The following is a 17597-nucleotide window of genomic DNA, read 5'->3' as shown; positions in this document are numbered from 1 at the left end:
ATTGACGCTTGGGCAGGTACCCTCGGCGTCACATGTTGACACCTAGGGTACCCCCTTTGCGTCAACATGTGACGCGAAGGGTTCTCTCATTGAATGCTGTACGGTTCCCTAAGCGTCCGATACTGACGACTTAGGAACGAATAAGATGACGTGTCTATTCTATTTTTTTAAAAAACATTTATTTACAATTTATGTGTTAGTTTGAACAGGATATTAAGAATATTTACTACAAATACATGTCAGACGTATCGTCACAATACTTTAATTCGGTATTTAAAAATAACTCAGTAAAATATAAAACCGGAGGGGTTTTGTTGTGCTTGTTGTTAGCTTGATTTAAAAGCCTTAAAAAAAAAAATATATATATATATATATATATATATATTTCTTTTTTTTTTTTTTTTTTTTCAGTATGATATCAATGATTTACACCAAATAAATTTAAGAAAAATTAAGATGTGTTTTCGTTTGTGATTGCATGCAAACAGTTCTGTAGACCTTTTAATATGTTTGATTGAAATAAAAATAAGGACGGATCCCACAAAAACCCAAGAAGAAGAATAAGCTGACGTCATCCTATGCGACACTTACACTCCGGTGAGTAGAAATCTGCATCTGTCAAAATGTTTTTGTACTCTAAAACCAAAATAATTCCAAAGTGTTACGTTATAAAGTTACTGGTGGTAGTTTTAGGACTTAATGGCAGTAGGACTGTGATGCGAATGGTTGAAGGCGCGTTTGTAACAATTTTTTTTGCCGGAAAATATACAGTGGAAGCTAGCTAAATTAGCCTCTTGGAGGCTAATTGTACCTGTACACTGTACCTGTGCTTAATACGTTTAATTAGCCATGATAGAGTCAAATAATAATGTTTATAGTCATGCTTGTTGTTGCCACTTTGTTGGTCCAAATTAAACCCAATATATTTTTTTAAGATTTTACTGTTTCATTTTTAGACCATAGTTTGAGTATAGCAGTGTAAATTCAGCTGCTTTTAGCTTTTGCTTAAGATCTTTCAGCTCCATCTTGTTGCTTGTTGTAACCACAGGATGAGTCAAGTGCAAATGATCTGGGATGTGTGACTGATAGAAGTAGAGCAGAAATGGGCTACATGTGACTGCAGTTTTACACTCCAATTAATTTCTGCCTTTTTTAACTTTCTTCAATAAAATAAACTACTATAATAAGTTGATCATCTATATCCTGCATTCTCTGGGCTGTATGAATTGTGGGCTTAGTAAAGGCACCACAGAAACCATCAAGCAAATCATTTTGGCCCGACCTGTCCCACATTTTGGTTCCATAAATCTAAACTCAACATTGGCCTAAAAGACACATCTATTTAGAAACTGTCAAACATGAGTGGGACCTCGGCCAAGTTGATTTGATCCTACATGTTGAGTTCAGTTGACTGGTTTTCAACAAACTCATGGAAACTGTTGAATTTGGCAACCTCATATTTCTCGTGCATGCTAACATACATACATGTTATGTATGCAAGTTTTTCTATATGTATGCATCAACAAATGTACTTAATCAAATGTCTGTTTAAAACAGCTGACACTTAAGATTTCAAATGTGTACACAGTATTCATATTGAGATACTATATGAATACTATTTACTACTTAAAAACACAATGTTTTTAATCAAGCAAATTGGAGACTTTTGCAGATTTAAATATGCGAAATTTGTTTTCTCTACATGCCCCACACTACTGAGCTCTTTCTATATTGTGACATATAAAGAATTTGACTAATCATAATTAAGCTCAAGATTATATTACAATTGTGTGAGCCTTCAAATGGTAAATCATGCCATTTAAGATTTAAGGCCTTGCTTAGATACATCAAAATATAACTGAAGATATCTTGAATTGTAAATTTTACAATTCAGAATGTAAATGGAAATATACTAATTTGCTATTCAGAATAGCCAAAATATAGTTCTTTTTAGATATCTGGGACGTAATTACAGTTAGTCGGGCAAAACCGATTACATGTCAAAACGACCTGCCACAGTTTCTTATCTAGAGAACACAGCTGTCATGTGCTTAAAAAAAACACATTAAAGTTTCTCTTTCGCCTGTGTTTTTCTGTTGCGCAGATGATTTTCTATCAACCTCCAACGGAAGGTAAGATAATCTATTCGTGGCGGACGCAGCTGTATAAATAATTAATCTATCAAAGGGTTCCTCTATTTCTTTCATGTTACGGGACTCAGCAGCAGCTGTTCAGTCTGGAGGAATAATGAAAACGGGTCAAGAAGTTTTCTCGGAAATTTTTGCCAATTTTATTTTATCCAAACAGAATTCAGAACTATTTTTAGGTTAGTTGATTCTTGCTTAAACGTGCATTCGTTTTTATTGTTATTGCTTGTGTTGTTATTAAACTCCTTTGCGTCTAAATATACATTAATTATGAATTTGAAAGCCGTGTGTCATTTTATTAACATTGTGTTGATCTATGGCTAAAATCCCAACACATTAGTTTTAATGTGGAGTCTGTCTTTCTGCAGATTAAGGTGGACTGTGTGTCTAAGCTGGTATTGATCTGAATTTGGCAACATGGAGACGTCTGAGGACAAGGAAGAGGAAGCTCCTCTCTCTGAAACCACTTTATGTAAGAAACCAGAGGACAAGAGGTGAGATGTCTGTCTCCTCATCACTTTGTCAGGATCAGCACTCCCAGCATTAAAGCAACTTTACTTGCAGAAATCAGACTGAAAGAGAATCTGATATGGAGTCTGGCCAGTCTGACCTGAACCAGCTTTCTGCTACAAAGAGGTTAGCTGTAGCTGAATCACATGTGTAAAATGTAACTGAATCAATGTAAAGTATTTCATCTTTCACATGTCGGCACATTCTGCTCCTATGGGAAGTGGTATGTATTGGAAGACCATTATTATTCATAGGAATGAAACATGTAATTTTGAAATTAAGGTGCATGTAAAAAGTTACATTTTATTTTTCTTTATTTTGTAGAAATCAGGTTTCACTTTGACGTTAAAACTGCAGCATGTCACTTTCATTAAAAAAGTCTTTTAAATATTTGTTGAAACTGACTATGTTGTGACCGTATGGTATGAGACAAATAATCCATAAAAAAATCAAGCTGCTCTTAGTGCTGTCAATTATTCCTGTGCATGTGCTGCTCATCCATCCTGTCCCCAGCTAGCTGTAGCAATGCTTTTAGCTTTTAGCTTCTACCTGTTGGCAGAGTCTGCTAGGATTGCTGATGATAGTTATCATGGTCATCAGTGATGCGGATAAACAGTTTTCCTGTCTTGGTAATTTGTTTCTCTGCCATAAGCACATTAAGCAGCACATACACAAGGTTAATTGACAGCGCTAAGACCTTCCTCCAGGCTCTTATTGGTTGATTTTGACTGGCATTGTTGCGTTTCTGTAGATGGCAAAAATAGTTGGAGGAGTTTGATCATTTCACAGATTGTCTCTCATACCATCGTGTCACGACATGGTGACAGCTTTAACAAATATGTAAAAAACATGTTTTATAAAAGTTACATATTACAGCTTTAAGGAGATTTTTTTTAATTGTAAAAAAAAAGAAAAAAAAAAGCCTGTAATTGTTGGATCATGATGCTTTGTAAAAGCAATAAAAGGCTAAAATGTTCACCGTGGTGAATGGTTTTCATTCACACTGTAGATTTATTAATCCAAGAAGTTTATTTCTGACAGGAAATAAAAGAGGCGTCTGACTGGACTGACATTCTCATCCACAGGAAACGACCGGAACAAGAACCTGGACCAAGCTGTCTGTCCTTCAAGAGCACCAAGTCAAAAGATGGATTAATTAATTTGAACATTGATCAACCTTCAGATGCAAAGAGGTGAACTTGATAAAATAAATGATTTATTCATAACTCTATGAAAACTGATTTACGGTTTACCATACACTTATACTTGTATAGCTTCGTGTTGATTTCTCCCAGACACACACACCTGCCCTCCCGGCTGCATGAAACGTTTTCTTTATTTTCACTCCTTTCTACTGGGCTGATTTTAATGTCCATCAATAAAATCAACCAATGGGCTGATTTTTGTCACGGTCGATAAAAATTATATTTAATAATTTAATAATGGTCTATGCCTATTTCAATAATTTAGACACAAAATGCACCTTAAGTTGCATTAGTACACAGTAGAAATTGTCTTTGCCACAGAAGCTAAAATCCAAGTTTCTGCTCTTAGGAATACAGCCAATCAGCACCATGGAAAATAAATGCTGGCCTTCAAACAGCAGCCAGTACCATGTCAGGTAGAATTAGACTTTGACATTTCAGCTTCCAGAGCTTTAGTTTCTTTCTAATATTTTAGATAAGCACTAAAACAAATACAAGAATGGGTCAATTTTAGGCAAATAATGTGGAATCCTGTTCTACTGAAAAACCCACGAAAAGATATATATATATATATATATATATATATATATATATATATATAAAAGCCATTTCTCATGATTTCTCCATAGATTCAAGCAGAGCCCAGACGTTGTTCAGCCTCCACATGAGTTTCAAATGCGGCTGGGCTCCATATTTATGGTCTGTATATATTAAATACTACATTTTTAATCTCTTCTGTTAATAAAATTTTTACTTCATTTTATAGATCACTTGATTGTCTCAGACATTTTCAGAGGGGTGTTTCATGTCTTATTCTGCTTTAGGAACTGGAGAAAAAGATTGTTATGTTTGTGAAGGACGAGCTGAAGGAGATCCAGAAGGTCTTGAGTTCAGATTATCCAGATGAGGAGGAGGAGGAGGAGGGTGTGTCTGGAAATAAATAAGAAGCAGAGGAGCAGCAGCAGCAGAGAGGCGTTTTTAAAGATCACCGTTGACTTCTTGAGAATGATGAATCTGGATGACCTGGCTGACCTTCTGCAGAGCAGTAAGAGATATTCTTCTACAGAAATGGTGGAACAAGAGATCATTAAAGACTTATTGTAGTTGACACCAGGTATAGATACCTTCAAAGAAACATGAAGTCTACAAGAATTTAATAGATTTAACCTTTATTCTGATGAAACCTAAAATTAAATCCTGCAATTATATTCTTTTGTCATTTTCCTCAAAACAATTTATTTGTTTTGTTTTACACAAAAGTACTCTAATACGTTCCAAAAAATAGAAAATTTGATTTTGTGAAAAAAAAAACTTTAATTAGGCTACAAAACACATACACAACTTCAAATGTTAAAGCAAAACAGGCATAATGAAAACCGTTCTATAAGACCATAGAGGCTTTGTTGGACTGGGTTTTAACCCCCATCAGGATCTCCCTTGGAAAACTGGCTAATTCTCCTACCCAGTGATGAAATGAATGGAATTTGATTTCCATCTTTATCCAGGTCTTGATAAGTATGGAAAAAAGTTTGCGTTTCCAAACTGTGTTCTCTATTCTGTTATCTAAAAGATAAAAATTGAATTTCTAAAGCATAGTATATTGCCGAAATTATTTGCTCACCTGCCCTCACTCATATATGAGCTTAAATGACATCCCATTCCTAATCCATAGGGTCAATATGATGTTGGTTCACCCTTTGCATCCAGAACAGCTTCAACTCTTCTGGGAAGGCTGTCCACAAGGATTATGAGATTTTATGGGGATTTTTGGCCATTCTTACAGAAGCACATTTATGAGGTCACATACTGATGTTGGACAAGAAGGCCTGGCTCTCAGTCTTAGCTCTAATTCATCCCAAAGGTGTTCTATCGGGTGGAGGTCAGGACTCTGCAGGCCAGTCAGGTTCATCCACACCAGACTGTCATCCATGTCTTTATGGACCTTGCTTTGTGCTCTGGTGAACAGACATGTTGGAAAAGAAAGGGGCCAGCTCCAAACTGTTCCCACAAAGTTGGGAGCATGGATTTGTCCAAAAAGTATGTTGGTATATTAGAGTATACCAGCATACTTCACCAAACTTTACACTTGGCACAATACAGTCAGACACGTATCATCAAACTCAGACTCGTCCATTAGATTGCCAGATGAAAAACTGCAATTGGTCACTCCAGAGAACGCGCCTCCACTGCTCTAGAGTCCAGTGGCAGTGTGTGTTATACCACTGCAGCCAACGCTTTGCATTGAACTTGGTGATGTATATCTTGGATGCAGCTGCTCCACCTTGGAAATCCATTACATGAAGCTCTCTGTTCTATAGCTAATCTGACAGTCACGTGAAGTTTGGAGGTTTGTAGTGATTGACTCTGCAGAAGTCAGTCACTTCTTGGCGACTTCATGCTATTTGCTTCAGCATCCACTGACCCGACTCCGTTAATTTATGTGGCCTACCACTTTGTGGCTGAGTTGCTGTCGTTCCTAAGCAATACCATTGTCTTACAGCACACTGTACATTTTCTTACAGTTTTCTGACAGCTGAGTGTGGAATATTTAGGACTGGATTTATCACATCCTATCACAGTTCAATGGTGGAATTTCCTGAGATCCTGAGAGCGACCCATTCATTCACAAATGTTTGTAAAACGGTCTGCATGCATAGGTGCTTCATTTTATACACCTGGATCATGGAAGTGATCAGAACACCTGACTCAAATCATTTGGATGGGTGAACAAATATTTTTGGCAATATAGTTTATATAGTGCCTCTGATGAATTGTAAGTTGCTTTTTACTTTCGTATTAAAACTTCAAAACTCATTTCCAGTTGCCCTTGTATTTCAGTCCCACACAAAAACATGACAAAATCACTCTTAAATTACATTATTTCATATTTTTGTTTCATAGAATCACTCATCACAAGCCAACAAACACTAAAGTCTAACCTGAAGGAGAGGTTCCAGTGTGTGTTTGAAGGAATTGCAAAATCAGGAAATCAAACCTTTCTGAATCAGATCTACACAGAGCTCTACATCACAGAGGGAGGATCTGGAGTGGTTAATAATGAACATGAGGTCAGACAGATTGAATCAGTGACCTGGAAACCAGACAGACCAGAAACAGCAATTAAACATGAAGACATATTTAAACTCTCACCTGGAAGAGATGAACCAATCAGAACAGTGATGACAAAGGGAGTGGCTGGCATTGGGAAAACAGTCCTGACTCAGAAGTTCACTCTGGACTGGGCAGAAGACCAAACCAACCAGGACATCCAGTTCATGTTTCCATTCACATTCAGAGAACTGAATCTGTTAAAAGAACAGTTCAGCTTGGTGGAGCTTGTTCACCACTTTTTTAGTGAAACCAAAGGAATCTCCAGGTTTGAAGAGTTAAAGGTTGTGTTCATCTTTGATGGCTTGGATGAGAGTCGACTTCCACTGGACTTCCACAACAATGAGATCCTGACAGATGTAACAAAGTCCACCTCAGTGGATGTTCTTCTGACAAACCTCATCAGAGGGAACCTGCTTCCCAAAGCTCACCTCTGGATAACCACAAGACCTGCAGCAGCCAATCGGATCCCTGCTGAGTGTGTTGGCATGGTGACAGAGATCAGAGGATTCACTGACCCACAGAAAGACGAGTACTTCACTAAAAGATTTAGATATAAGAAGCAGTCCAGAATAGTAATCTCCCATGTAAAGAAATCCAGAAGCCTCCACATCATGTGCCACATCCCAATCTTCTGCTGGATCACTGCTACAGTTGTGGAAGACATGTTGAACAAGAAAGATGGAGAAGATCTGCCAAAGACCCTGACTGAGATGTACATCCACTTCCTGGTGGTTCAGACCAAACTGAAGGTCATCAAGTACAATGGAGGAGCTGAGACAGATTCAATCTGGAGTCCAGAGACCCGGAAGATGATCGAGTCTCTGGGAAAACTGGCTTATGAACAGCTGATGAAAAGAAACCTGATATTCTATGAATCAGACCTGGCAGAGTGTGGCATCGATATCAGAGCAGCTTCAGTGTGTTCAGGAGTTTTCACACAGATCTTCAGAGAAGAGAGAGGGCTGTACCAGAACAAGGTGTTCTGCTTCGTCCACCTGAGTGTTCAGGAGTTTCTGGCTGCTCTTCATGTTCACCTGACCTTCATCAAATCTGGAGTCAATCTGCTGGCAAAAGATGAAACAAAATCAAAGGATTTAGAAAAACAAAGTCATGCTTCTTCAGAGACAGACATCTACCAGAGTGCTGTGGACATGGCCCTGGAGAGTTCAGATGGACACCTGGACTTGTTCCTCCGCTTCCTACTTGGTCTTTCTCTGGAGACCAATAAGCGCTGCCTAAGAGGGCTTGTGACACAGACAGAAGAAAATTTAGCAACTAATAAAGACACAGCCCAGTACATCAAGGAGAAGATGAATAATCATCTGTGTATTGAGAAAAGCATCAATCTGTTCCACTGCCTGAATGAACTAAATGATCAGTCTCTGGTGGAGGAAATCCAACAATCTCTACAAACAGGAAGTCTTTCAGCACAGCAGCTGTCTCCTGCTCAGTGGTCAGCTCTGCACTTCATCCTACTTTCATCAGAGAAAGATCTGGAAACATTTGACTTGAAGAAATACTCTGCTTCAGAGGAAGCTCTACTGAGACTGCTGCCAGTAGTCAAAGCCTCCAGGAAAGCTGTGTAAGTACAGATGTAGTCCGTTTTATAATAATGCCTAATAATAATAATAATAATAATAATAATGAGACAATTACTTTGTACTCCTTCTGTCCTCTCAGACTGAGTGGGTGTAACCTCTCAGAGAGAAGCTGTGAAGCTCTGTCCTCGTTGCTCAGCTCAACAACATCTAGTCTCAGAGATCTGGATCTGAGTAACAACGACCTGGAAGATTCAGGAGTGAAGCTGCTGTGCAGTGGACTGATGAGTCCAGACTGTGAACTGGAGATTCTAAGGTGAGATACATTTAAATTATTACATATTTAGTAATTTAGAAACATGTCTAATGCATGTTTTAGGTTGCCATTATTAACTATTTTGTGTACATTTTAAAAAGAAAACTGTACTTATGTATGAGCTGTTACGGCCCTGGGCCTTGTGGGTCTGGGTTGCAGGTCTTGTCTGTCTTTTTGCTCCTCCCCTTTACAGGTGCTGCTGATTTGTTAATTTGGAGCGCAGAGTACTTGAACCTGGCTGTCTCCGTCTTCTGGGTCGCCTTCAGTGACCTTGAGCCAGTCGTAATAGTTTTCTCTGATTTGGCTGTAGTGGGCAGTTACAGAGAAGACAGCCTCACTGCTGGTTTGAAATGGGCAAGAAGTCAAGCAAATAACAACTACATTAATATTTGTGTGTGGCAAAATACATTTGATTTTTCTTAGTTGTTAAAGAGTAATGACATGAAAACTTGTAATTTAACCTGTGCATTATCATGCTGCTGCACAGTGGCGGCTCCAGAATTTTTTTTTCTGCAGGTGCAAAGGGAGGAGCTAAGCATTTTACTGAGGATGCTATGAAGGATCTTTTTTCCCTATAGCTATGTACACACACACACCCTCACATCCCTCCACACACGCACACACACGCGCACACGCACACACACACACACACAGATCATCCATCCATCCATCCATCCATCTTCTGTACACCCTTGTCCCTTACTGGGGTCGGGAGGGTTGCTGGTGCCCTATCTCCAGCTAACGTTACGGGCGAGAGGCGGGGTCACCCTGGACAGGTCGCCAGTCACACACAGATTAGGTGGACTAAAAACTGTGACATTAGCAGTTACGTATAAAGTGGATAGTGAATAATGTGGTATAGGCATAACTACCTTCACTGATTGTTCTGGAAATTATTAGATGTTTAGTATTGTTATTTTAATCAGACTGATTTGTGTTTATTTGATGCTTAGACGTCAGCACGGAGCCTTGAGCCGTTAACCAGATTACTTCCAGAAAATATATTACATTGACCATGTTGAAACAGCATTAATGACAAAGGGGATACCCAAATATTGACACTTTGCAGCCACGTCACTTAATTAATCATCATTGGATGTCGGAAATGTGGATCGGGAGTATTGAACTGAGCGACTGAAGTTGTTTTCCTAAGTTGTTTTTGTCAGTTTATTCATGGCTTCTTGTTAGAGTCAAGCTAATTTGTCTGGGAACATGACACACCTGGGTGGGGCTCATAGATGGCGGGATTTACAAAAGTTTGAAACAGCTAGCTTAGAAACCCATCCTGCCTCTTGTGTTGATCAAATTACCAACTTTATCTGAATTCACACCACGTGATTTATATCACTGTCATAAACAGTGTTCCCCTTAAACCGGAGTAGCATTAAAAACAGTTTAAAAAAAAAAGTTTTTTTCCGCACATGCTAGGCTACATGTTGGTGGAGAATTGTTGCCATGGTTACTGGAAACAACCATAGAAACAAGACAACAGTTCCCAATGAACCATCATGGTTCCCAATGATAACTAACCACTTTCATGTCTTTCAGTCTGGTTTTTGTGCTCACTACTGTAATGAGGCTGACCTACTCAAATTTGACACTATTGACCATAACATATTACTAAAATGACTGGAGAGTTGGGTCAGACTCTCCGGTCCAGTACTCAACTGGTTAAAATCTTACATATAGAACAGGGATTTCTTTGTTTCAATAGGAAACTTTTCATAGAAGCAGACAGAAGTGACATGGGGTACTCCAAGGTTCCTAGGATCCTTGTTGTTTAAATGTCCATATGCTGTCTTAGCTCAGGTTATACATAAGTGGCCTGGGTCGCATTCGAAAAAAGTCTGACCTGTGCTGTTCAGACTGTCATGAAAAGATCGGTTACAGGTTGTATTACATCAAAAAAATCAGAATTGGATCACTTCAGGCTTGAATGCAACCTTAGAGCACATTGCCCAGTTCTGTTGCCCAGTGCATGGAGCTAGTGTAAGGACACTAGCTCAGCTCAGAGAAAAGACTTTAAAATACTGTTATTAGTTTATAAATCTCTAAATGGCTTCAAAGTACAATACATTAAAATTTACTGGGGTTGTTTCAACCTTCCAGACCTCTTAGGTCAGGGGTGTCAAACTCAATTTCACCGAGGGCCACTTCAGCATATTGGCCACCCTCAGCGGGCCACATTGACGTGCTCAAAACCTATTTTAAGTCAATCATTGGCCTATAAAATGCTGGGGGGCCACATGTGGCCGGCGGGCCTTGAGTTTGACACATGTGCATTACGCCATTGAACTGCCAATTGGTAATTGAAGTAAAGTAGCTTCGATTTCAAAGAAGCCGACATTGAAGTCGATTGGCAAATGAACCATCACAAAAGAGGAAGACTCTTATTGTCTCACTGCACCCCAAGAGATGTATAACCTACAAAAACCATTTCTGTCTGGTTTCGAACCAGAGGCCTTTTGCGTGTAAAGCAAACATGATAACCACTACACTACAGGAACTGAACTTCTCTGCTTTGTTTCAGTTTGAGGTTCCAAAGTTGATGATGTGAGATGCAACGCATGAAAATTTCAACTGAGGTTTGCACTCAGATGCCTGGATTCAGAGTACAGACCATGACACCACAGAACCCTTGTTGACCTTTAGTAAACACCTGTGATGAATAGAACATGCAACATCTGCTTCTGTCTGGTTTCGAACCAGCGACCTTTAGCGTGTGAAGCAAACGTGATAACCACTACACTACAGAAACTCATGCTCTTTGGAGTGTTCCTGGTAGATGATCCACATTTTGTTAGAGACTAACGTCAACGATGGGCATAAAACAATGTCAAATACTTATTCTACAGATCCTCTCAGAGAGCACAGTAACTTGGTGAACAAACTGTCAGACTTATAATTGTGCCCAATTTCACATTACAGTCCATAAACTAAGCCTGGGATCAAAGAAATGTATTAAAGATGTCATTAGCAGAGACAAAAGGTTCTACAGAGACTTGGTTAAATGGCTAAAAAATAAAATCAATACTTACAAATAAAAAATGGTTCAAAAATAAAATTAAGACATTAAATAAAAAAATATCTCTGAAATACAATCACTTGAAAATTAAAAATGGTTCAAAAATAATATCAACACTTCAAAATACAAAATCTCTGGAAAATAAAATATTATGTATGTTGTTTTGAAAAACATTGGAATATAAGCACTTTTATCAAATCTCCATTGTGGTATGATCATGTAAGTTCTTCTTAAATCCATGGAAACTCAAGAGTTTGTAAGGTAGGTGAGTTAGCTCAGCAGGTTAGAGCACCGTGCTGGTAATGCTGAGGTCATCGGTTCAAACCCTGCATGGGGCAATTCATGTGTAAGGTCTTTCAAACAATCAACACTTCAAAAATAAATAAGGGTTCAAAAATAAAATCAACATTTCAAAATAAATAAGGTTTCAAAAATAACATCAACACTTTACAATTAAAAAAATGGTTCAAAAATAAAATAAAAAATGGTTCAAAAATAAAAACACTTTAAAATAAAAAAAATGGTTCAAAAATAAAATCAACAATTCAAAATAAATAAGGTTTCAAAAATAACATCAACACTTTACAATTAAAAAAATGGTTCAAAAATAAAATCAACAGTTGAAAATGTATAATGGTAACTGTTTCTGTCTGTTCAGTCCATAAACTAAGCCGGGGATCAAAAAATGTATTGAAGATGTCATTAGAAGAGACAGAGGCTTGGCTAAAAAATAAAGTCAATACTTACAAATAAAAAATGGTTAGGAAGCGCATTACAAACCTTTGGTTGAAATGGCGTGTTAAATTCAAGTTTCCATTACAGACCAGAGAAAACTAAAGAGAATGCAACGTTGTGTTAATCCATTTGAGGAGCCGGTAGTTTATCTTGAGGAAATAAATGACGATGCAAAAGTTAATTAGACTCTAACATGTGCAGTCCGCTGCTTAACCACTGCGGACGTGGCTCCGCCGCTGCAAAGACTTAGAAACCGCTGGAAGTAACTCATCCAGCGGATTTAACAAATGGAGCCTTGGTGCACGTTACCCAGGAGAGCGGCGGTCTGGAGGAGCTGCAGACGTAACATCTGTCCGTTTCGGAGAAGCAAAACCACGCAAATAAATAAATAAATAAATAATCCTGGTAAAAGCGCACACCGGACCGCACAGGGCAAAATACTCGCAGAGTTGAGGTGATCTGTTTGGATCAGAAAGATCCAACTGACTGATGAATTAGCGCAGATGGGAACCAGGAGGAAGCGCGTTCAGACCCCAGTGGGTGAAGTGATGCTAATTTAAGTGAAGTCGCTTAATTTAATTTATTAAAAGTTATTGGGGTGGTTTTGTCACTACGAGAAAAATGTAGATACATGTATCTGTTTAATTTGTGATGGGATCTGGATTCACGGTGAATATTAACTAAACCGCATAAAATGCGACTAAATAGCCGATGATAATATGATTGTAATTTCACGGATAAAAATAGGACATGACCGATTTTTTTTTATGTTGTCGGTCAAGATAACGTCTAGCGCGACCTGCCGCCCTGACACCAACTCACACACATCTTCATTCACAGTCTTACTTGTAAATCGATTTTTCTTTTCTTGGACGTTTTGATGTTAGCTTGTCGATGTCTCAATTTTATTCGCTGGGAAAATCAATAAGCATCTTGAGGTGACTCTGCTGCTCTCTAGTGGCGAGAAGCCGTAATGTTGGCTGGTAACAATCGGAATGCATTGTGGGAGATGTAGTTTGTAGTCAATTCATGCTCAAAACCTATTGTAAGTCAATGTCGGCCTATAAAATGCTGCAGGGGCCACATAAAATGACATGGCGGGCCACATGTGGCCCGCGGGCCTTGAGTTTGACACATGTGTCTTAGGTCTTCTGGTTCTGGTTCTGCTCTGCATCCCCAGAACCAGAACCAAATGAGGAGAAGCAACGTTCAGCTCCTATGCACCACAAATCTGGAACAAACTTGTTGGAAAATTGGAAACAGCTGAAACACTGAGTTCCTTTATATCTAGACTAAAAAGGTCCTCCCGAGCCTCGCGGTGGGGACCTTCACTGACGCCGCTGGCTACAAGACTTCCTCCAGTTGTGTGTTTGTGTCTGCAGGCTTTCAGGTTGCCTAATCACAGAGGAAGGCTGTGCTGCTCTGGCTTCAGCTCTGACTAACAACCCGTCTCACCTGAAGGAGCTGGACCTCAGCTACAATAATCCAGGAGATTCAGGAAAGGAGAGTCTAGCAGCTATACTGAAGAATCCAAGCTTCAAACTGGACTCTATAAGGTAAGGAACCATTGTCCACAGTCACACAATGAGTGCTACTATGTTGCTTAATACTGGATAAAGAATTGACACAGGTGTGGCAGCAAACCAGAATGTGTTGTCCAGGATCTTCAGCAGATAGCGAGTACTGGAGAGAGAAAGCAAGGAGGATTACTGATGGGAGAAACAGAACTGGTCTGGATGAGTCAACTGGAGTGAAGGATAAACCCAAATGCCTCAGCCAGCCTCAGGCAATGAATGTTAGTTTATGTTGGTGAGGACTTGTGGTGCAGCAATGGAAATCAATCTATGTTGGAGAGATAATGAGTTGTCCATACCAGTGCAGAAGGATGTTGAGAAGTTCACACAGAGCTGTACAAAAGTATTTAAACAGCTTTAAACAGGTTGATTGCTCTAATACTCTAACACGGGAAATTTATGGGAAAATACTAATACGGGAGCACCCTGGGACAGAGGAGTAAAATTCGGTACTTTTCTGGCCAAAATGGAAGACTTGACATGTATGTGCCAGTCCATCAAAACATACTTAATGTTTTTTTTAATTTTTTTTTATCTGAATCTGAAAACTGGTGTGTGACTAACTATTGGGTGTAGGCCTAGTCTAATCTAATTCATAGACATGAACTGATAAATAATTTTTTTTTAATTCTTGCTGTATGTTTAGAGTCATTAATGCTGGGATCCTAAATGGGTCATTAACAGTGATGGAATAGTTACTTTGAAAAAGTAACTTAATTGGATTACTGACTACTACTTGAAAAAGTAACTTAGATTACTGATTACTTGATTTGGAAAGTAACTAAGTTACATTAAAAGTAATTTTTTGGTACATTCAGCAGCCGCTGACAACAACACTCCGCCACCTGTGAAAATTACATTGAGCTTTGCCAATACTTACTTGGAAGTATTTTATAAAGGTAGCATCAACAATGTATCTCAACTTATAAGGTTGAACTGAAGGGGAGATTTTTTAATGGTTATAAACACTTAAAAAAAACACAAAAAAACCATGTGCATGTTTTTGTGTGTTCCACTGTCTGGAAAACTCTAAATAGGATTTCAGAGCCTCAGTGACAGGTGTAAGAAAAACTTTAAAAAACTCACTAAGGTTTAAATTGGAGTGCCCATGTTTGCATCTTGGAAAGTGTTAATACCATCAAAACATCTTCTTTCTTACAGCATGGAGCCTGCAGGAGAGAAATGGATGGCACCAGGTCTCAGGAAGTGTAAGTGCATTTTTGATTCATATCAGATTGTCTCATCTTTGCTTCAGTGAATTCAGAAAAATCATTCATCAGTAACTGCATTTTGTTTCCTTCAGATTTCTGTCCACTAACAGTCGACAAAAACACTGTGAACAAATTTCTCAAACTTTCAAACAAAAATAAGAAGGTGACAGCTGTGGCAGAGGAGCAGCCGTATCCTGATCATCCAGACAGATTTGATCTCTGTCAGCTGCTGTGTACTGATGAACTGACTGGTCGCCGTTACTGGGAGGTGGAGTGGAGTGGGAAGGTTTATGTATCACTGAGTTACAGGGGAATCATGAGAAAGGGAGAGAGTGACAACGCCTGGTTTGGATTTAATAATAACTCCTGGGGTCTGATCTGCTCAGATGATGGTTACACTGTTTGGCACGATAGTGAAAAAAAAGCATTTATCCCTCTTGCCTCTGTCTCAGGCAGAGTAGCTGTGTATGTGGACTGTCCTGCTGGAACTCTATCTTTCTATAAGGTGTCCTCAGAGACACTTGTTCACCTCTACACCTTCAACACCAATTTCACTGAACCTCTGTATCCTGGATTTGTATGCAGGAGTCGTTCTAGGGAGTCTTGGTGCTCATTTGAATAGTCCTTTCTAAGTTACAGGAAACTTAATTTTACATGTATTTCATCTAGTATATGTTATTTAATAAACATACTATGTGAGTCTTTATTATGTGTAACCTTTCAAGGGAGAAAAATCTCAGCGCTTCACAATAATTAACACAAAAGGTCAACTGCTAGCACAATCCTGTAAAACGCTTATAAGAAAAACTGTTGAAGAGGAGTAAAAACGTTCAATGCAAAAATCCCATCCAAAGAATATTAGAAATTGGTGCACAACAGTGTTTCCAAAACTAAACTGCAAAGTTACAGCAGTTTATAAGATAAAATGAGCTAAAAAGCTAAACCTAGCTTAAACACTAATGATAGCATATAGGCTAGCACTAGCATGTTGACCTAATGTAACATACTGCAGTCAATATAAAAACCCCATGTAACAGTTAAAATTATGTATATATCTAGAGCTAGATAAAATACTAATGATAGGAAGCTATCATTAGTATTAGCTTACGCTAGTAAGCTACTAGCGTATTGACCTAGCATAAAATATTTAATGCAATGTGAAAACAATCTATGTAGATTTAGCTAAAATGCTAATATTGGCTAAAATGTTATCTATCACCAGCATGTTGACTAATATTAACCCAATTCCATTCAGTCTATTATGCTTAGTTTTTAAAATCAAAATTAGCTGAAAATCTAATATTAGCTATTATTGCGTTGGCTTACACCATCACGGTGGGTTACCATGCTAATTTTAGTACGATGTTTAAAATAGCACATAAGCTACCATTAATGTAAATGTAAAATGCCTTCACCATCTGTACCAGGAAGGATCAGTGAACATTCATGCCTTTTTTCAGGCATGTACCTTTTCCCATCTTTGAGTTGTGACTATGTAATAATATGTCTGAGTCTACTGTCTCTAGACAGGTAGTTTAGAGTTAGAAATAATTCAGACTAGAAACTAGAATCAAAGATTTTCCCAAGGTTTTTAACAGACTTCTTGTTTCTTTGTCAAAACCCTCTTAATTCTTTATATGTTTCATATATTTGTTTTCTAATTGCATGAAAACAGAAGTAGCTTTCCTCAGTCATTATTGGCTCGCTGAAGACAATATAATGTACTCCTGCACTGTTGACACATTCATTTGATTTGCACTATATTCTGATATTACGCTAATGATAATGTTTTGTTGATTGAAGGTTTTTGCTTTTATTTTCTGTTGCGGCATCTTTTTGTTAGCATTGCTTTTCTGTTGCATATATTCGTTTTACATTGATTGCTGCGCGTTTGTGCTTGTCGGCCACTGTAGGTTTTTTTCTTAAGCACCAAGGTTTTTGTCAAATCCCTTTTAGTGGCTCAAAATCAAGCAACTTATTTTGTCATTTGACCCTTGGGTTTTACGTATGTTACATGTTTTTTATCTGTATTTGCTATGAGATCTGTGTAACTATATGGGAATGCTTTTTGATGGAGCCCTTGTCAAAGAAGAATTTCTGGTACCAGTTGGAACAAAAATAAAAGTTTTTCAATTCTGTTCATTTCTATTCTATTCAGTTGTATCTAAAACTATCCTTAAAAAGTAACACTCGAGTTTAATCTAATTAAATAATGATATCCAGGA

The 17597-nt window shown here is 38.2% G+C and overlaps 1 protein-coding gene across 2 annotated transcripts; it reads left to right on the top strand.

The window, feature by feature from the left end:
- The first annotated feature begins 2055 nt into the window (after positions 1–2055).
- LOC106913820 (NLR family CARD domain-containing protein 3-like) lies at positions 2056–17510 on the top strand. Of its 2 annotated transcripts, XM_088015327.1 has the most exons (11): positions 2056–2132; positions 2516–2641; positions 2712–2783; positions 3743–3850; positions 4492–4561; positions 4687–4907; positions 6764–8555; positions 8654–8827; positions 13970–14143; positions 15323–15369; positions 15465–17510. In XM_088015327.1, the coding sequence occupies exons 6-11, from the start codon at positions 4766–4768 to the stop codon at positions 15992–15994; spliced, it is 2859 nt and encodes a 952-aa protein (XP_087871453.1). In that variant the 5' UTR covers positions 2056–2132; positions 2516–2641; positions 2712–2783; positions 3743–3850; positions 4492–4561; positions 4687–4765; the 3' UTR covers positions 15995–17510. The 2 variants fall into 2 exon arrangements, with proteins under 2 accessions (XP_087871453.1, XP_087871454.1); XM_088015328.1 differs by lacking the exon at positions 2712–2783.
- The last annotated feature ends 87 nt before the right edge of the window (positions 17511–17597 follow it).

The sequence above is a fragment of the Poecilia mexicana genome, unplaced genomic scaffold (genome assembly GCF_051168715.1).
Source record: "Poecilia mexicana isolate PSO_F unplaced genomic scaffold, ASM5116871v1 scaffold_18, whole genome shotgun sequence".
In the NCBI taxonomy this organism is placed as follows: Eukaryota; Metazoa; Chordata; class Actinopteri; order Cyprinodontiformes; family Poeciliidae; genus Poecilia; species Poecilia mexicana.
The sequence above is the reverse complement of the archived record's forward strand: the minus strand, read 5'-3'. Positions and strand labels throughout refer to the sequence as shown.